A 22815-nucleotide genomic window follows, 5' to 3' on the forward strand; every position below is an offset into this window, starting at 1 on the left:
ATCTGCCTCTCTAATTCTCACCTGATGATAGCCCGATCGCAAATCTATTTTTGAAAACCATTCGGCACCCTGCAGCTGATCAAACAAATCGTCAATCCTCGGAAGGGGATATTTATTCTTTATCGTCACCTTATTCAACTGCCTGTAGTCGATCCACATTCATAGAGATCCGTCTTTCTTCCTCACGAACAAGACTGGTGCTCCCTACAGCGAAGAACTAGGCCTGATAAACCCCTTCTCCAGTAAATCTTTTAACTGTGCTTTTAGCTCTTTCAATTCCACCGGAGCCATCCGATACGGAGGAATAGAAATGGGCTCGGTGTCTGGTAATACATCGATAGCAAAATCAATCTCCCTTTCTGGAGGAAGACTAGGGAGTTCATCTGGAAACACATCTGGGAATTCATTCACTACCGGAACTGATTGAAAAACTGGTGGCTTTGCCTCGGTGTCATACACTCGAACTAGATGGTAAATGTAACCTTTAGCTATCATTTTTCTTGCCTTAAGGTAGGAAATAAACCTACCCTTTGGAGATGCCGTTTTACCCATCCATTCAAGTATGGGCTCTCCCGGAAATTCGAATCGAACCACTTTCGTCCGGCAATCAACATTAGCATAGCACGACGCCAACCAATCCATGCCCATTATTACATCAAAGTCTACCATTTCCAGCTCAATTAAATCGGCCTTGGTCTGACGATCACATATCACAATGACACAATTTTTGTACACTTTCCTCGCTATTACCGGATCACCAACCGGAGTGAACACCTCGAAAGGTTTAATCGACTTGGGTTTCGCCCCAATACAATCTGCAACATATGGGGTAACATAAGAGAAAGTAGAACCCGGATCGATCAAAACATATACATCACGGGAGAATATAGTCAAGGTACCTGTGACAACATCTGGGGAGGACTCAAGATCCTGTCGCCCTGCCAAAGCATATACGCGGGGCTGAACAGCACCTGAAGTAGATGATCCCCCTCTACCTCTGCCTCTACCTGCTGTAGTTTGAGAAGTCTATGCTGTCGGGCGTACTGAGGAAGAACCCGCTGCTTAACCTGTGGGCTGAGTCCTAACCCTACCTCTTGCTGAAGGGCAATCTCTAATCATATGACCAACCTGCCCGTAGGCATAACAGGCATCCGAACCCTGACGACACTGTCCAGAATGCAATCTACCGCACTGGCTACACCGCGGTACTGAGGGTCTCCTCTGACTGGGATCTCCTCTGAATTGAGAATTTGAGGCCCTCGAACTCTGGCCCTGTCCTATCTGAAAAGAATGATCAAACCTCCTGTCTGAGAATTTGGGAGGCGCACTGGTCGCTGACTGACCTGAGTGCCTAGAATGCACCTGTCTCGGTCCCCCTCTATATTCACTGCTCGCTCCCATGGATCTAGCTCTCTTGCCTTGCCTTCTATCATTATCCCGATCACTTCTCTGCAGCTGTTGTCGTTCCTCAAGATTCTGAGCATGTACCTGTATTCGGGAAATATTCATCCCGTCATGCTACAGGCCGTCAAGCAATCTCTAAATAAGTATGGCCCCAAACCACTCAAAATTTGTGCACACGATCGCCCATATCGGCCACCATAGTCGGGGCATACCTGGCCAGGGAATTAAACTGCATGCTATACTCCCGAGCACTCATGCTTCCTTGCTTCAAATTCAGGAACCTCTCCGCTCTAGCTCGGCGGACCTCGGGTGGCAAATAATGACGAATAAAGGCGTCAACAAACTCTTGCCAAACAGAAGGAGGCGCATTTTCTGATCTCGACGCTATCCGGTTGTTATACCACAGTACCGCCACATCGCAGAGTCTATAAGAAGCCAACTCTACCGATTAGTCTCAGAAGCATGCATAAGTTTCAGCGTCCTCAACATCTCATCGATAAAGCCTTGTGGGTCCTCATCTGGCTTCGACCCGAAAAATTCCGGAGGATTCAAAGTCAGGAAGTCACGGGCTCTCGTACTGGCGGAGTGATCACTCGGGCCCGCATTCTGTCATTGTGCCTGGGCAGCAACCAATTGTTTCAATAAGTGTATGGCCTCGGTCACTTGCCGACCCGAAGCACCTGTGGAGGGATCGGAGCTGAGGCTCCTCCTTGCTCTTCTATCGGGCGGGGCCTCATTTTGTGATTCGCCCTCTTCTACATTCATCAGAGGATCTCTTTCTGCCCGTCTTTTTGTCGTAGCTTTGCCCTTCTGGGCAGCTGTAGCTTTCCCCTTTGGTGGCATTCTGAAATCACAGCATAATATTAGGGAGGGTAAAATCTTACGCATGGCTCTATCGCACGATCTAATAAGAAGGAGGATGGTCGTTTCCCTAAATGCCCTGTAGCCTCTTGTTTATTAGCGTGGCGCGCTACACACCATAAACAAGACTCTACTAGACACGGCTCGTAGACACTTCCTAGGACGAACTGCTCTGATACCACTTTTGTCACGACCCAGCTAGGGGCCGCGACGGGTACCCGGGGCTAGCCACCGAGTACCACTCGTTCTAATGCTCATCTTACTCATTTAATACTTCTTTGCAAATTTATACACGAAATGCAGGAAAAATCATATTTTAAGTAGAAACATAAATGCTTTATGCACATTTTCCTCTCGGCTATCAAAATAATATATACATATAGAAACATCTTGTGAGACCATCTAACCCACACTGCGTATCTACGAGCCTCTACTGACAGACTGAATACACGTAGATGGAACAAGACTCTATCGTGCCCAAAATATGCATCTATATAACAAAAGAATAAGCATAAGCACCTCCGTACAATGTAGTGCTCTCACTCAGCTGACCACTGCTATGGATCTAGATCTAGCTCACCTCCCTGTCTACCTGTGGGCATGAACACAACGTCCAAAGAAAAAGGACGTCAGTACGAATATTGTACTGAGTATGAGAGGCATGAACAATGAAGAAAGACAACACAATAATATAATGAGAACATCAATATGAACATCTGAATCTGAATGATAATCATAAGAGAAGTGATGCATGCTGTCTTACTCATACTTATCATCATATCGTATATGCATGACATGCAAGCTGCCCGTCCATATCGGAACGGTGTGATAATCAGTAATATTAGCCCGCGTCCAGGCCTCCCGCGTCTGGGGTACCATCTCATGCCGCCCACTAGTGGTGTCTGCCCATGCCAAAATGGTCATGGTGTATCCGTATAGCTGCCCGCCTTAGCGGTGACTGCCCGGCCAACTAGGCACGGTGTGATGCAATCATGACATGCTTATCATAAAATACTTATAATCATACGCTTATCATAATATGCTTATCTTATCATAGTACATGCATAAGGCTCAAGATCATCTACATTCTATCGGGGTGACGTAAGGTCGTGATCCCCCGATGTCATTATGGAGCAATTATTGACATTCTGCCTCACCTTGAAGGAATTAATACATAAGGTGAGTGTAAGCAATGATTAATATCATTATCAATATGGCATCATCGTATCATATCTCTTATCTTATATAGATAGTTATGGATATAGGACTCATGACGAGGAAAGGAACTTATACTATAGGATTCATGCCATTAGAAAGAAAGGGCTAGCCTCACATACCTTGTCGCTTAACTATACTATCGATCACTCGTCTTCCTTCGAGGTCACGTCGTTACCTTCACGAGAGAATCATGTTAACATTAGTTAATTGGCTTTAAAACGCGTCGTTATTTCTATGGAAAATTGGGCAGAACTTCCTTTATTTATACTACTTTTCCCATAGTCCCTATCAACTCCCAACATTCTCAACAACATCCACATTATTACAATCAACAACCATCATTTATATATATTCACTACGTTCCATCATTTTCCTCCCAATTTCCTTCACATTTATGGTTACAGTTCGTTATCACATTTCCTTATATATAATACTTATTTCATGACCTAAACATCATTTACAACGTATTCATAATCATAGCATATCAACTTTCATTATTCCATTCAACTATCTCCCAATTGTGACACTATTCCCTCATTCAAGACCCATTTTCTATGTTCTTATATGTTTCAAGTGTCTCAGCTTCCCAATACTTTAAACAACATGGAATTGTTATGAAACTTACCTTGGTTCATGGTTGAGCAAGCCTTGGATGAGAATACTCCTCTAGCACTAAAACCCTTCTTCACCTCTTTTGGAATTTCTTGAAGAAGATGACTTCCAACTAGGTTTCCTACACTTTGTTTCATGGATTTAATGTTGTTGATCTTGATGTTCCTTTGATTCTCTTGAATTTTGTGGATGAAATTTTTGGAGAGCTCTAGAGAGTTCTTGAAGGTTGTGAATGAAATATGACTGAAAATGAGTGAGAAGGTCACTTATAATAATCACAAAATCTGATTTTGAATGAACAGTCGTCGGGGTGTACAGTGGTCGTAAACCACACTTTACGGGCCGTATACCAGTTTACGGACCGTATAGTGTGGTCGTATTTAAGCATGTCAAAACAGAAAGGTTGGCTGAGATCATGGCAGTTTACGGGCCGTATTCCAAGTCGTATTTAGCCATTTCACCATTGGACAGAAAGTTGAAATTTTGGAAGGCTAGAGGACGATGGCGGTATACGGTCCGTAAATCACTTTACGGGCCGTATACTGATTTACGACCGCTGGTTGTGTTGAAATTCTACAACTTCCTTATATCCAAAATTCATAAATCGCCATTCCCTACTTAGTATAACATCGCATACTCATACCCTTCATTGGTCTGTTCATTGTACATGTACGAGGACTTTTCCGAGGTGTAACAGTTTATAAGTATTCTGCCTCACCTTGAAGGAAATAGTATATAAGGTGAGTGTATGAAATAAATGACATCGTTAACTTTATAGGAACATCATGTCACGACCCAGCCCCGTGGGCCGCGACTGGCACCCTACCTGGGTACCCAGACTGAATCACACATTCATTTTCAAATCCAAACTTATTTCATAATTTTTCGAAATCATATCGAACATAATTGATATCAAATATGTCTTAAGTGGTCGTGCCAAATCAAAATATCATATCAAATACAAACTGAGCGGCGGAATGGACATCGCCACTCAAAAGTGCAAATATAAGCATAAGGGCCATTTGGGGCCATCATGACAAACGGACCGCTTTAAGACCAGAAAATAAAATCAGACCAACATATGCAGGAACCTCACCCCACATACATGACTACAGGCCTCTATGAGTTCGAAACAAAAACATATGGCGAGACAGGGCCCCGCCGTACCCAAATAGTCAAATATACCGAATATATACAAAGCAAAAAGAGTCTGTACCAAAAGTGGACTCCGGATCAAATAGGAGTACTCCGGAATAGCAAGAAGTGAAGCCTACTGCGGAGGATCACCGATATCTGCACCTGCGGGCATAAAACGCAGCCCCCGAAGAAAGGGGGTCAGTACGAAATATGTACTGAGTATGTAAAGCACGGAGTACAGAAATATGGATCAAAACCGAAAGCAAATCAAATGTCAAAGTGGAGTACCAATGGGTAGATCAAAATCTATATCGAAATCATATACGTATACATAATGCAAATGAAATCATGCAAACGCTTAGGAACGTGGTCGCCACTCCGACGCTGGCGCCACACACAGCATAACACCAGAAGGTTTCAAATCTCCGTACATCCCCGAACACAAACATAATCATAGGTGAGCGTATCGCATCACGTGCCATATCACAGCATAACTCCAAACGGAACCTGACCCTATGGCGAAGCCTCGGGAACCGTAACACAGCATACGGCCGAATTATCATAAGGCGCACGAATCAAAACCGGCCCGGGAACCGGTGAACGATGTCATCATAAGGCACGAGAAGAGTCGTGAGCAAACAAATGCAATCCATATTTCAAAATAGCCTTTCAAAACTTAGTAGTCTCATAAGTCATTTCATAGTACAAAATAATCGAATACTTAGTCGATACAAAGTTTCATTTCACAAAACGTTTCCAAAATATTACGTATGGCTCAAAACGTAACTTAGCATATCATAATATTCAAAACATAGCCCATAGCAGAACGTTTCAAAATCAAAGGATTCATATCAAATCTTATTCCAAAGGAGAGCCCGATAGGACAAATAGGGTGTCTCGGGGTTAGCGGGCCCACCTCGAGTCAAATTGAGGTGGCGAACATAATTCACGAACATTAGCAGGCCAAAAGGGTCATACATAATCATTACCAGGTGACCCGATCACATTTCGATAGGTTTCGGACGATAGGTGGCATTCTAGCCAAAATAGAGCCCTTAGGCTTCAATCGAATTGAATGAATAGTAACTTTTCTGTGGATCGGGTTTCGAGGAGCAGAAACGTTCCGGAAGTTCTCATATTCGCCTGACATGCTAAGATATGCCAAATAAAGGAGTGGGAAGCTTTACATACCTCACAGACGTCGTAAGCTCTCCCGAAAGTCCAGTCCCGTTTCGTCAAAAATCTGCAAATGGTCAAAGTTACCAATTGAGATTCTTAGGCTTAAAAATGCCTTTAACTCCACTTTTGCCTACCGAAATTTCGGCAGCATTTCCCCTATAAATCTAACATCCCCGAGGCTTAGCTCGGCTCAAAATACATCAATCACAACAGCCCACACGTCAACAAACAACACAAACAACAATCAAACCATTCTAGCTTCAAAATTCTACTTTGTTATCTAAGTTGGCAACTTTCATTCAAACTTTCAAAACTCCAATTCTACATCTACATAATTGTATTCATTCCTCATTCAAACTTATACAATCACATCCTAACTACAATCCAAGCCAAACACGAAATTGCCCCAAAATCCATTACTTTCCATAATTCTTCAAAACATCCAAAAATTCACGACGAACATTCTAACTCACGTCGTTTCATTCCGAATTCATTAACATCATTATAAATTCATATTTAAAGTCTCTAGCACCTTAAATATAAAATGATATACATAATGATACCGAAGGTATACACTTTCCGATAATATCCAAAATCACTTTTCAACGCCAATTCCATTCATCAATTAATCATTTACGACATAAGGGTCACAACAACACATTATACCAACCTAACCAAGATCAATTCACATCAATTTTCTTCTCCCTATGGCTCACGGCCAATACACACTATACACACACACCCACGGCTTTCTATTTACATCAAAATTACGGGATTCTCGTCTATTCTCAATCCTTAACATATTCATATCAATTCTATAACATTAGAGGGGCAAAATTCTTACCTTTTCTTGAATTTCCGACTTGTCGCAAACGTGGTTCTTGTGCCAAACAATTTGTATCACGTCGTAGAGTGTCTTGTGCTTACTATACTTACCAAAGGGACACGATTTTGTGATCAAAACAAAAGGCTAGAAAAAATATTTTGTTGAGGAATATGTGGTTCGGCCGAGAGCCTCAAGAGAGGCATTCTTCAATTTCTTTTGTGTTTATCTTGGTTTTTCTTGAAAGTTCAAAGGGAACATAAGGATATATATTGATTAAGGGTCATGTGATAAACACATGACCACTTAAAATGAAGCTTGGGCTTGGCCTTGGCCGGCCACCCTAAACATTTGGGCCTCAATTTTTATATTCTAATTCTTGGCCCAATTCACAAAAGTCCCGCTTTGTAATTCCCGAAACTAATTTCCGAAATTCCACTTTTATTCTCGGCCTTCCCCGAGGTCTTAACATTAATAATTCCATAACCAACATAGTCATATTCACTAAAATCAAAATATGTCCTTATAATCCACAAGTCGTAATTATTTCACGATTTCCAATTATACGAAAACACGGGACATAACACATCATATCATAATCTGTAGAATCTTTAGACTCAAGCTCATCATCATTATTGAACTCATAACATATCTCCTATCTCATATAACTATTCATGATCATAGACTCTTGACTTACCGGAATATAGATAATTCATGGAGAAGAAGGAGAAATCATGCTATAGGATTCATGCCATAGAAAGAAAGGACTAGCCTCACATACCTTTTATGCTTAACTAATCTATTGCTTGCTTGTTCTCCTTCAATGCCCTCGTTTCTACCTTCAAGAGAATTCGCATCCACATTAGTTAATCGACTATAATAACGTGTTACTATTTCTAGGGAAAATTGGGCAGCATTTCCTTTGTTCATACTACTTTCCTCATATTCTATATCAACTCCCAAACGTTCATAACAACATTCACAATATCACAAACAACAATCATCATTCATCTACATTTCCCACAATTCACCATTTCCCTTCAATTTCTCCACAATTATGGTTATAGCTCATTATCACGTTTTCTCATATATAATACTTATTACATGGTCTAAATGTCATTCATAACATATTTACAATCACAACATGCCAATATTCATAATTCACCCCAACTACTACTCAACAATGACACTATTCACTCATTTATGACCTATTTTTTCTAGGTCTTTCTACAATTCAAGTGTCTTATCCTTCCAATACCATAAACAACATGGTATGGTCATAAAACTTAACTTAGATGATGGATGAGCAACCTTTGAGTGGAACTTCTCTTCTTGTACCAAAACCCTAACTCACTTCCCTTGAGTTTTCTTGGTGTAGATGAACTTTTACTAGGTTTCATACACTTGTTTTCATGGTTTTGGTGTAGTTGATCATGGATTTCCTTTGATTTCTTGTAGATGAATGTTGGAGAGTGTTCTAGAGTTTTCTTGAAGTGTAGAGAAGTGAAATGAAACGAAATAAAATGGAGGAATGGTCCTTATATGATTTTAATTTCTGTCCCGACCAAGATATACGGACCAACATACGGTCCGTACATTTTATACGGGCCGTATGTGTGGCCGTATGTTTGGTCCAGTGAATGATGCCCCTCTTGGCCAATTATACGGCCTAACATACGGCCAGTATAATTTATACAGCCAGTATGTTGGGCCGTATAATGCCCAGCTGTTCCGATTTCGTTCTCGTGGACTTGTTTGATCTCCAATCCTTATGGAACCTTCTTGGCACTTGTTTAACACCTCAATACCAATCTAAGGGACGTTATCACTCTTCTCTAAGAAGTCATTACGCCATCATTAACTCGTCGCCCATAATTCTTACCCAACACGCAACATATCTTTTGCTTTCCTTGTTAACCTTCTTCCTTTTCGTTAAATGTCTTTGAGTCTCGATTAGGTTATCAAATGTCATTTCTTACTTATTGAAACATCACATACATCGTGCTCTCTGCTAGCCTATTCACTGTACGTTAACGGGGAATTTTCCAATGTGTAACAAAAACCCTGTGGGTCTTCATCCAGCTTTGACCCGAAAAATTATGGCGGGTTCAAACACATAAAATCACGGGCTCTAACACTAGTGGCTCTATCACCCGGACCCGCACTCTGTCGCTGAGCCTGGGCGGCAACTAGCTGAGCCAATAACTGAATAGCCTCGGTCATCTGTTGACCCGAAGCACCCGATGGAGGAACTGGAGCCACTGGAGCTCGAGCTGAAGCCCCTCTACGCTCCTCTAAAACAGGCGGAGTATGAGAGGTATGAGATAAAGCTTCATTACGGGACTTACCCTCTTCTAAATTTACCGGGGACTCCTGTTCATTCTGCCTTCCTGTCACAGACTTGCCCTTCTGGGCGTCCGTTGTTTTCCTCTTTACCGGCATCGCTGAAACCATAACGCACAATTAGAGAAAAAGGAAATCTTATAACATAGCTCTATCGCACCATCTATGAAGAAGAAAGATAGTCATTGTTCCTAAATGCCCCGTAGCCTCGCGTTTATAAGTGTGGCGCGCTTCACACCCATAAATAAGACTCTACTGGACACGGCTCGTAGACACAACCTAGGACGGAACTGCTCTGATACCACTTTTGTAACGACCCGACTAGGGGGCCATGATGGGTACCCGGAGCTAACCAGCGAGCACCGCTTATCATCCAAGCCATCATACTCAATTTAACCAAACATAGCTCTCAAAGTAAACTTACTAGCAAATGATCATTACTCATCTTCCGAAACATGTGTATATACATAAGCCCTTGAGGCTAAGAAATGATATACGAGGGTATACACTGAGAGGGCACATAACATCTATTACCCACACATATGTATCTACGAGCCTCTACCAGAGAGCTAAACCATAAAGACAGGACAGGACCCCGCCATACTCAAATATGTACACAAAAGAATATACCGATAGCGACAACTCCGGAGTAGTGGAGTGCTCCTGTGTATGCTGATGTGACTCCTAGGGATCCGCACCATCTCCCTGTCTACCTATGGGCATGAACACAATGTCCGTAAAAGAAAAGGGCGTCAGTATGACCAATGTACTGAGTATGTAAGGCATGTATGCCAACATGATAAAGAAATGAGAGAACATAAAGTGGAAGGATAACCTGTGACTGATTGCCTCTTAAGGTGGAATCATGCATGCTAACTTTCGCAATAACAACATCATATCATGTATACATATACAAACTACCCGTCCATATAGGTACAGTGTGATCATCATTAGCCCGCGTCCGGGCCTCCCGCGTCCGGGGTAAACATCTCAAGCCGCCCACTAGTGGTGCTGCTTGGCCATATAGGCACGGTGTAATCATCTATAAGTTTCCCACTATGCTCACCATAGTGGTGCTTCCAGGCCATATAGGCGCGGTGTAATCTTACATATACATAAGCTAAAGCATGCATGAGAGCTCAAATAAAAGCTATTACTCTATCAGAGTGACGTAAGGTCGGAAACCTCCGATTATGTTATGGAACAATCATTATCGCTATGCCTCGCCTTGAAAGAACTAATATCATGAGGTGAGGCAACAACAAGGAATAACATCAATGAAATCATAAACATAGGATTATCAAGATCATGAAAGCATCATTATCATCATCACTATCATAGAACATATCTCATAAAAAGCTCTTAAGAATCTTTAAATCTCATCTTTTGGGATGTAGGAAGGTCATGGGAATATAAAAAAGAAATCATAATATAGATGTCATGCCTTTGAAAAAAGGGGACTAGCCTTACATACCTTTAAGTCTCTTTAACTCTATCGACTAAATGGTTTCCTTCCAAGTTCGTGATTCTAAATTCAAGAGAAGTCGTACCATGGTTAAGCCATTGAAAACATGCCTAAGTTAAAGCTAAAGCGACTAAGAGCAAATGAAAATTGGGCAGCATTTCCTTTGTTTCTACAACTTTCTCCATATAATAAACAACTCCCAAACATCATTAACAACACCCAAGACATCATAATCAATACAATTCATCAAGTTAAACATTATTCAATCCTTACAATGCCCTTCTAATGTCATCCATAACCAAAACTGTGACATAACACCATAATCGTTCTCCTATAATACCTCTTTAACATCATTTGCATTATTTACCACAAGATTATGCCCATCTCATATTAAGAATCATGACTCAACCCAACTTATTACTTAAAATACCATTATTCCCCATATTTGAGATCATATTCTATTTTCGTATCAAATCCAAGTCTTTTAACCACTCAATACTTCTAATAACATGAAATAGATGTAAAACTCACCTTTAGTTATGTAGGAATGATCTTTGGATGAAGATACTCCACTTGAGAACAACCCCAACTTCAATTCCTAATGAATTTCTAGCTTCCCTTAACCCTAATAGGCATCCGTACATTTGATTTCCCTTGCTTATTGATGATTAATCCTTGATTTCCCTTGGATATGTACTAATATGCTATGGGGAATATTCTAGAGGTTTCAAGAGTTGAAGAGAAAGTGAAATCTGAAAATTATTAATAAGGGTCATTTATTTATAGGTGGAACCAGAAACTTCCAGAGAGGCAGTTTGACGGCCGAATCGACGGTCCCGTCGACGTGTCAACGGTCCGTCGACTTGTCCCGTCAATTTGGCCCTGCATATTTCAGTTTGCAGAAGCATGTTGACGGTGCACAGTGATGGGCCGTCGACATGTCGACGGCCCGTCGACAGTCACTGATGTCTGCAGAATTTCTTGAATTCGTTCCGATTGCGTCGATTTGATTCGTTCAGCTTCTAACTCCATAATTACCCAGAATACCTACTGATACAATTGTACACGGAGTACAACACTTTGTGTCCCCAAACTCGGGCATGCGTCTCCATTCTCAAGACATACTCAACTAGGAAATCATTAATTCCACTATGACGAAGACGAGGGGCATAACAATATCCTTCACATAATGCAACAAAACTGCCCATCAATTCAACAACGATATCATGAACAACTTTCAAGTACTCTAAGACTTCTTCTTCTACAAATCATTCAAATATACTTAGATATCATTAAACACAATTAAAAATGGGCTAAACTTACCTTATACAGCAGAAATAACCTTTCACCAAAGTTTCCTCTCAATTGGAACAACCCTCAATATCACCACAACATCATACAAGCAATTTCTTGTGATCTCCAATACTTCTAAGCTTATATTTAGGTAGATTCACTTGTGATTCACCCATGTCTTTGGAGAGTTTATGGACCGCGTTTGGGTGAAAAATGGTGAGAATTGAAGTTCCTAACAAATTTAAAACATATAAAGTTGGCTACTACCTCTGATCTGCATTGAGATCTGCATCGCAGATCACCATCTGCAAACGCAAATCTTTACGCATTTCAAGGTAGAAATTTAACTATCATTTGCCTTCATCTGCGTCCCATTCTGCGAGGTAGAATGGGTTCGGCAACGCAGAACGCCCTTCCAACACTCCTAAACTTAGATGAAACTTATTTCATTCTATTAGTTTACCCTTTACGACATACGCTTAATAATTGCTCAAGACCTTTCTTAAACATATAGGGGTTTCATGGTCTCTCCGGACTTTTATTAGTTTACTTCTGATTCGAATGACGCAAAAAATCTGAGGTGTAACATAAAAACATACCACAAACTCACCGGCACACTTGGAATTCCCAAAAGAGGTCATCCCAAATGCCTTGAAACTAATTTTCCTACCAAAATACCCCCACGACCCTCGAGAACCTAACCAACTACTCAACCAAGCTATAATCGACATTCCGGAACTAGTGGAATTGACGAAATTTCCAAAATGATGCATTTACCCCCGATGTTGACTTTGGTCAACTCCACACTTATAAACTTCCAACTTTTCCTCTTTCTTATCAAAAACCACATCTGATTACCTCGGGAATCATGCCACCATCCCTACAAGTCCAATACTCTAACAGAGCAAGGGGAAAGGTCAAAAACGGAAAAACAGGCAGAATTGCTAAAATGACCTAACGGGTCGTTACATCATCTACCACTTAAACACATGTTCGTCCTCGAACATGAAAGAAATAAGAAGTACCTAGATCACTGAAAAGCTGGGGATATCTCCTCCGCATTTCTAACTCGGTCTCCTAAGTATCCTATGTTGAAACCCAATTTTGGCCGTCCTTTTTCGTTTAGTTAATTTCACTATGCTTCTCAGTCCTGAAAATTCGCCAGAATAAGTTTGGAATATTTTCACTAATTATTACGCTTTTTTTTTAGATATATTTCTCTAAAGTTAAGAACATTTTATTTGTTTCTTAAAAATTACCAAACATCATATTTTTATAATTAAAAATTACTAAACATCATTCTTTATAATTAAAACGACTCGAAAATAATGTTGATAATTTTATATCAATATTGGTGTTACATTTTTCCTTTAATCCTACTTATTACCGTATTAATCGTCTTTTACTATATTTTGTAAACTAAATATGTATATTAAGTTACTTGCATTAGAATTTATATAGGTGTACATTTTGTGGGAATTATTTAGGACAAAGAAGCGTGTTTTAATTACTGGATTGAAATAAAAAGGGGTGAGAAAATATTTCATCTACCTAAAATTTGGGCCAAATCCAATTCCTACCCTACAAAAATCTGTGGCCCAAAAATGCCCCAGCCCAAAATCCACAGACTCGGCCCATACCCACCTAAACTCTTCATTTCAACCAAATGAACTAACCAACCCATTTTCTGTTCAATCAAAACCAAACAGCCCTAACTCATCTCCTCTCTCTCTTCAACCTAGCCGTCACCACCACCCCACCCCCCATCACGTCACTTCCATCGCCTTACCGCCACCGCACCCATCGGACCACAAGACACACTCCTGCGCCGACATCACCCATTTCCTATCGCCTATCACCTATCACTTTTTCCCTTTTTCTTTGAAGACGTTTACAAAAGCTGTAAGGGAGAGATTCTTAAATCCTTCGGTCTGGGAGATAATCTTCCTTCAATTCGATGAACAATGGCAAGAACCACCATACTTTACACCCCAACGACCTTTTCCCTTCCCAATCAATCTGAAAAGGTGAGATTTTTCACCCCTTTCACCATCTCATCTATTGAAAACGTCAATTTTCCCCCCTCTTGGATTCGAAATTCAAAGGCAAAAGCTCCTTGAAGAAGCTGTTGAAACGTTCCCATTTTTCAGCTATAAATACAGCCCCTCTATGGGCTGTTAAGAGGCAGAGATCAATCAAAAAAAAAAAACCACATAAATCCCTTTTATTTTCATAAACTTTCCCCTCTCAAAAATTCCTTTTGCTAAAAAACTCGAATTCTCATAATATCTTATTTTTTCACTCTAAGTTTTTTATTGTCGAAATTCCTTCCTTTAGTTCTCGGCTGAGCAAGGATTGCTTGAAGAGGATTCAAAGACTCGACGACGATAATAGCCTCAGTTCGCTATCACGGAGAAGATCATTTTGAGGCTCAAATCACTACACTTTGACTACTTTGTGTTGGTTGAAAGTCAAGAAAAACTTTGGTATGGTTTAGCCTCCTCCAACAGCCTACCATGTCGAGGTTCTAGAAACCTTTGGATCTTGCGCGGCATTGGAAACATGGATGGTAGTAGCCCCCATTGTTTCCCTAATATTTTTAGCCTAATGCTTTGTTCTATATGGCCAGTCTTGGAAAGTTATTTTTTTTTTCTCTTAAAGAACAATGTTGAGTTGATGCACTCCTTTTCATGTGTTAGTTTACTAGCTGTTGGTTGGAATCGTTTGAAATGGCTTGAGTAAGGGTCTGTTGAGGTTTAGTTGAGTTTCCCTCGTGTTTTAACCTTAATAAGGATTCCTATTTTCTTACAAACTTGACCTGTAGCTAATCCTCGCTTAAAAAATGACAAGGAGTTGTCCCTGTTTTGTTTTAGTATACGTTAAACCCGGTAGTTTTTCATTGTTTTATCATGTTGTAGCAGTAGTTCCAAAATGTGCATTTGCTTAGATATTAGTGTGCCTAACTACTGCTCCTTCCCTTTATTTTAATAATATAAACTTGTCTTCCAGCTACTCTTTTGTCCCTTGCATTCAGTTTTTCCTTTCTATCACTAGATAATAACTGAAACAGTCTATCCTTTTTAAGTTAACAATGTGTAATGTCTTGAAATTTTATTTCCTTATAATTTAGATTGCTTCTAATCCTTTCTTCCATTTGTTTTCTTTGCATATGTACGTAGGAGTATCCTGGAGTTGTATGACAACTCCAAGACTGCTCGGAAATAGAGAAACAGCAGTGTAATTCGCTTGTGTCTAGCAGCCTCGTCCACGTCTCGAGTCTCCGTCCTTCTTCCTTATTGAATATTTTAAGCCTTCAAATAGTTTGATACATGCTATTTATATTATTTGACTAACACTCTTGTGAATTTGTATTTTTGTAGTTTTGTTTTGAACTCGTAACTTGACTTAAGTATATTAGTAAGTTAAGTCATTATCTTCCCTACACTCTTTTTAGATATTGACCTTAGTGTAGTTATTCAGATTAGGCATATTAGAGTAGTCACATAAATGATGTCAACATTTTCAGGATGAAAGAAAATTGGATTTTATAAAAGGTGAAACTGGAGACTTCTTTCAAAATAAATAATTTGCTAACTATTTTTCAAGTGTTTCAAGCAAGAGCTAGGCATATTCTATGAAATGGCCCACACATGGATTTTTAGAAAAAATAAGAAAAACGTCGGTTTTGGAGGATTAAAAAGAAAAAGAATTTTAGTGGCCCAAAACATCTTGCTATTTTCAGAATTTGTTCTTTTGCACTAACGTCAAGCGAGTTTTATCTTCCAAGTTGAAAACAAGAAAAATCATATTAGGCTTATGTATAGTGGCTAAGCTATTTTACAAGAACTACAAGGTACGTACTTATTTTAATACACATATACTATCTTATTTTTCAATCAATCTTTTCATTATGCGTGTACTTATCTATATCACGGTACTTATACATATTATTATATTTTCCATGGCTATTTCTAAAAGTATACCTTTTTTATACTTTTTTTTAATATATGATAAACATACTCCATGTATATATTATTTTCTCATAAAAAATAATATATGTATTTTCATACTCTATATTATATATACCGCCCTTATATACAATAGCCATATTTATACCTAATCTTTAAAAAATACACCTGTACTTTTTTTTTTGTAAATAATATACATCTCTAGTACATATGACTTTACAATGAGTATTCCTACATACAATTATTTTTTTACCACGTACCATACATATACTACCTTATTTCCATTAATTCTCTTGGTCGTCTTTACATGTATGCATCTATATAGTACTATCATGTCATCAATAACTATTTTTTAGTTACCCATGATATACATATCACGTATACACGTTAATTTTCTTATAATATATATATATATATATATATATATATATATATATATATATATATATATATATATATAACCTCTTACTCTATATTATCCATATTACTCTAGATAAAACAAATGTCATACATATTTTTCTCAAGCACACATTAGCATTAACTACTTCCTTTATATATATGCATTTACTCACATAGTTACAATTACCTTAAAAACCCCTTTTTTATACAAATAGTTTTGAGAGAGTAGTTTCTTTTCCGCAATTCTTTAAATAGGTGATAATAAATAAGAAATAATTAGATAATCCCCCTCTAGTATTAAATAAGCTAAGTTTAAAGACTGTCTTCGGATAGGCTCTGAGGGATGCTTAACACCTTCCCCTCGAGGTAAATAAAACTCTTACCTAGAATCTCACAGGTTTCAAAGACTAAAAAAATAGAGTTTACTTTTTAATGGTTTCCTAATAATTCCTAAAATTAGGTGGCGACTCTGAAAATTTGCAAAACCAGAGGAAACATAGTCATAAGTTGTGAACTAGTTTTAATCCGTTAAAAATAGGGCATGACAGAATGGCGACTCTGCTGGGGAATCATACCTTAGGTTTTGACTTTAGTAGACTTAGTTTAAGAAGTAGATACTTGAGGGATGTTTGTTTATTTATTTTATCACCTGTTATTTATGAGTTGCTACATTGCTATATTCAAAAGGACGCAAGCCAAAGCCAAACTTATGCTCCTTATTTGTTTGAGAAAACACTATTTGTTACTGCTTTTCTCATAATGTCATTGCACTTTCTATCGAGTCTTTGGCCGTACACTTAAACACACTATGGTTCACGCGAGGTGTTGTTTTACACACCTCCACCCCTTCTTTGGATTTTCAGGTTTCAGAGTCGGTACGGTAGTTTACTACTTACCTTCTCGCAGACCTTCAGTCCCACTCTGAAATTTTTAGGAAAAAATCTTATTCTAGAAAAAATATGTCATGCTGCATACACCTTAGGCAGGACAATCCAAGGTATTGTCGCTGCAAATTAGGAATCCACCATTTTGTCAAAGGTTTGAAACCTGAATGACATAACCCTTAATGTGAATTGATGAAATAATCCTTAAGAGAAACAAGATGATTTCTTTTAACAAACAATACTTATCATAACCTTTACCCTTCCTCACGACCTGCAAACTTGGTGGAGGAACATAAAAGTGGCACACGGAGAGGAAATTCGACAACATCTAGGGTCGTTAATGTCACTAATGGGTATCCAAGCTAACAAAACTCTCACCAAGCTGCAGATAGAATTTTGGGATCCCGCCAGTGTCACCTTCAATTTTTTTGATTTTGAGATAACCCTTTCTTTAGAGGAAGTTTATGGATTTACCGACTTACTATTTGAGGGAAGAATGCCGGTGTTACCAACCTTCATATCGGGAGAGAAATTCTTGCGCATTTTGGGATTTAATGTCTATCCGGTCTTGAGGAACGTGGAAAATGATCGAGTGAAGTTCGACTTTATTTTTCAGATATTTGGGCGCCGAGAAAGCTTTGATCGATATCAGGATGAGTTTGCGTGTGATCGTGGAAGGTGGGAGAAAATGCGGCCACGAGTCTTCGCCATAGCCCTGTTGGGAGTCTTGGTCTTCCCAAAGAGAGCCTACCGAATCAATATTAACCTTTTGTCACTCGTTATGAATATCTGTTCGGGACCGAATGAATTGACATTGGTCCCTATGATCCTCGCGGAGATGCTCCGAGCTCTATCAGCTTGTTCAAGAGGGCATAACTTTTTCGAGTGGTGTAATATTTTGCTGCAGTTATGGGCCATGGAACACTTCTATACTCGCCCCCCCCCCCCCCCCCATAATGGATTACTGCATAGATGCGCGCAGCAGAATTCAGAGCCATACAGAAAGAATGAGGTACTAGCCTGAACCTATAGGAGAAGAGGAGTGGCGCGCATTCTTGGTTCGGCTCAAGGGAGATGCTATTCAGTGGAAATACCCCTGGCTGTCGGGGAGACCTTTGGTAAGAACTGTGAATCTGTACTTCGTTGATTGGTCGGGTTGGAGGGGATTCAACCGTATGCGCCTCTTAGAGTCCTGAGGCAATTTGGAGTTACACAAGATGTCCCAGTCTGGTCCCGCATGGCACTGCATGAAGATAACTATGATAGGGTGGTTCCAGTAGCACGAGTGAGAATTCTACAAAGAGAATGGCTGAACATGATCACAATTAGTATGGGTGACGAGAGTTGGTGCACACCCGAGTATTACGCCTAGTATAATGTGGGAGGCTTGGCACTTTTGCTAGCCGAGGACAGATTCGACGGGCTCACGGACGATGATGTAGCCGCTTGGCTTACAGTTGAGATATTGCCTTTCATGAACGTCAATAATGATATGTACAGGCAGGTAGTTCCGGGTTCAGTAAACAATCTGATATAACTGGTAGAAGAGGAAGATCCGGTAGAGCCGGAAGATGAGATGGAAGAGGATCCCGAAGAAGATCCGACAGAGCTAGATGAACCAATGGAAGAGGATCCGGAAGAAGATCCAGAGTGGAAATCAGAGCGTAATCTTGTAATGGAGGTAGACCCGGAGAAATCACCCGAGTACACTCCAGCAGGATATTCAGAGGATGAACCAGAGGTACAGTCCGAGGGCAGGCCTATAATACATGGTATAGAGGAGGGACCTGAGTATGACCCAGAGGCAGGTTGGGAGATAGAGACAGACCCAGAGGAAGAACCTGAGCATGACCCAGGGCCTCCAGCATATGATGGGGATGACAATGACGGCCCGACATGGCCCTAGACTATTTTCTTTCCCCCTTTTGTTTTCTTTACATACCAAAAGAGTGTCGTACGGCCCAATCCTTTTGTATGCCCTCGTGGCCACCCTTTGCATTTCCATTTCAAATTTCCATCGACCCATTCCTTTTGTATGACTTTATGGCCATCCCCTTTTGTGTTTTATCATTTCAGGCTGCTATAGGCCTATCCTTGTAAGCCCTCGAGCTACCTTTTGCTGGAATGAAAGTTATGTTTGTTCTAAAAAAATCACAAAATGTGTCAAAAAAAGGATCATCATCATCAACTTGTGTGTAACGTAGGCTTACCTCTAAAAAAAGAGGCTCCACAATTAGGACACGCTTGTTTGCACGTCGACTTGACGTAATTATGTGATCAAATGTGTTACTATAATCTTTCTAAAGCTTCCCGGACTAACTTTTGTTTTCCAATTGTCTTTATTTTAGTTTTATCCCCCCAACAGAGGTTGATTTGTGTTGATCTTCAAACTGGCCAAGTCACACTACAATTTGAGGTCTAAGGGAAAAATGACTATCACCAACGAAGTCAACCCAACTGCTAACCTTTCCATAACGAATGAAAATCCAGAAAGCTCAAGAGAGAGGATTAATCTGAATGATGAAGAAGAGATCACCTTGCTAAAGCTACAACTTGACGAACTAAGAGGAGAGTTGCTTCAAGTTACCCATCTCACTGTGACTGCTATCCCAAACCCACCTCACTTTCCATCTTTAGATTCGCCGGTTCTAGAACACTTCCCTCCATCTACACGTCCACCTCCAATACCCCTTTCTTTTTCCAACCTACCTCCGGTCACTCCCACGAATGTACCAAATATGCATAAACAAACCCCTTACGTCCCCGACTACACCCATACTTCACAAAACCCACTATCAACCCAAACCGCTATTGCACCTACTTACCCCACCGCGCAGCACATACCAGGGCATATGTTGACACTTCCCACGAGCAATATGTGCCACCGGTATATGCAGCTGGGGCTCCAACCTTTACCGATCCTGTCACAGTCAGGGTCCCGTTTGAGGTGGATCAGTATGCATAAATGGAGAGAGATGCCAAGATAGGAAAGGACGAATCAATCACTAACCAGCTGCACAGTCTAAGGAAAGAAATAAGGAGCATGCGAGTCACTCGGGGAAGTGAGAGTTTTGATTATGATGATCTAGGCATACACCCGGATATTGGCATGCCAGTAGGGTACAAACCTCCTAAGTTCGATATTTTTGATGGGACAGGTGATCCTCATGCACATTTGAGGGCCTACTGTGACAAGTTAGTAGGGTAGGAAGGAACGACAAATTGAGGATGAAATTGTTTATTAGAAGTTTGTCAGGAGAGGCGCTCACTTGGTATACTCGCCAAGATCCTCGCAAATGGAGCGACTTGCAGGATATGGCTGGGGATTTCATGAATCACTTTGGATTCAATACTGAGATCACACCAGACAGGTTTTCTCTTAGCAACATACAAAAGAAGGCGACTGAATCATTCCAGGATTACGCAAGCCGTTGGAGAATTGAGGCTGCCCGAGTTATGCCCCCATTGGACGAAAGCGAGCTCAGCAAGTATTTCATTCGAGCTTAGGAAGGCATCTACTTTGAAAAGATGATGGGATCAATGGACCAAAAGTTCGTAGATTTGGTCAAAATGGGAGACTTTTTGGAAGAAGGAATCAAGTCCGGAAAGATTCAATCAATGGCTGCACTACAAGCCGCAAGCAAAGCCATACAGTCAGGTTCCATCAGTGGAATTAAGAAGAAGAAGGAGGACATATCTAATGTCACGCCTTACTACCGGCGAGGGGAGTCATCTCGCCCATACCCCACAAACCCCCAAATCTTTGATCATGCCCCTTATGTCCCATACCCAGCTTATAATGCCCAAACACATTACAACCCACCACGAGCCCCCACATACCAAAACCCTCCAAGTCCTTACACCCCTATCCAAGCACCCGTCCACCAAAATAGACCACCATATGCCCCAAGACCTCGCCCAACTCCCGAAGTCAGAAATACCCGAGCCTATACCCCCATAGCCAAACCTTTAGCTCAGTTATTTGAAAGGTTGAGAACAACAGGATTGTTGCAACCAATTGAAGGGAGAATCCCTGATCCAATTCCTCGAAACTTTGATGGGAACAAACGTTACGCATATCATTCCGGAATTTAGGGACATGACACCGAGGAATGCTTTGGTTTGAAAAATCAGGTTGAAGCTTTAATCAAGAGTGGAGCAATTCAATGCACTACAGCACCCCCCGAATGTGAACAACAACCCGCTACCAAATCATGGAAATCGGGCGGTTAATATGATATCATTTGACGAGGAATATGACTTGGAGGGAACCATTGTGCCCGTTGGAAACACTGAGGCATTTGTCGCAACATCCCTAACTTCTCCCATCATCACGGTACAGTTAAAGGGGCTGGTAACTGCTCGGACATACCAACCAAAATCCGTGGTGACCATTGTTGTAGCAAGAAAGCAGGATTACGATTCTAGAGCAGTCCCATGGGACTATCAATTGAAAGTGAAGGCTAAGATGATGGAAACCGCAGTCGCTCATGGAATGATAAGGTCAGGAAGATGTTATGTCCCGGAGGATTTAAACAGAGGAAGTTCAGGCAAAGAGCACCATCAAAGGAGAAACATTACTGATGCCGAGGCAGCAGAATTCTGGAAGAAGATGCAAACCAAAGATTATTCAGTCGAGGAACAGTTGAAGATGACACCCGCTCAAATATCAATCATGTCCTTGTTGATAAGTTCTGAAGCCCACATGGACGCTTTAGTTAAGGTGTTGAGTAGAGTCAGCATATCGAATGAGACGACGAGTGAAACACTGGCCACAACAATCGGGCAGATGGTTGAAGCAAACAAGATTTCTTTCCGCAATGATGAACTTCCACCAGAAGGAACAGAACACAACAAAGCACTTCACATCACCGTGTGGTGCGGAGATAAGTTTGTATCTAGGGTACTTATCGATGGAGGTTCAGGGTGTAACATTTTCCCTCTCAACACCCTGAGAAGTTTGAAGATGGACACGGGAGAAATGGAAGAAAGTCATATGCAGGTTCGAGCTTTTAACGGAACACAAAGAGGTGTCATTGGAAAAATCTGTCTACATTTGCAGATCGGGCCCGTGGAGTTCCCGGTCCTTTTTCAAGTAATGGACATATCGTCAACTTACAACTCTTTGTTAAGAAGGCCATGGGTCCACATGGCTGGAGCCGTTCCTTCCACTTTACATCATTGTTTGAAATTCGAATGGGGTTGGGAGCAAATCATAGTTCAGGGGGA

At 40.6% G+C, this 22815-nt stretch overlaps 1 protein-coding gene across 1 annotated transcript; it reads left to right on the plus strand.

Moving 5' to 3' along the window:
• Positions 1–19162: 19162 nt before the first annotated feature.
• On the plus strand, positions 19163–19492 carry LOC132630879 (uncharacterized). Its single transcript, XM_060346470.1, has one exon. It carries the CDS (start codon positions 19163–19165, stop codon positions 19490–19492), a length of 330 nt encoding a protein of 109 aa, XP_060202453.1.
• Positions 19493–22815: the final 3323 nt, after the last annotated feature.

This window comes from Lycium barbarum, chromosome 3 (assembly GCF_019175385.1).
Source record: "Lycium barbarum isolate Lr01 chromosome 3, ASM1917538v2, whole genome shotgun sequence".
In the NCBI taxonomy this organism is placed as follows: domain Eukaryota; kingdom Viridiplantae; phylum Streptophyta; class Magnoliopsida; order Solanales; family Solanaceae; genus Lycium; species Lycium barbarum.

Coding starts and splice junctions, on each gene's coding strand:
- LOC132630879 (XM_060346470.1), top strand. CDS start 19,163: ATGGAAGAGGATCCCGAAGAAGATCCGACAGAGCTAGATGAACCAATG.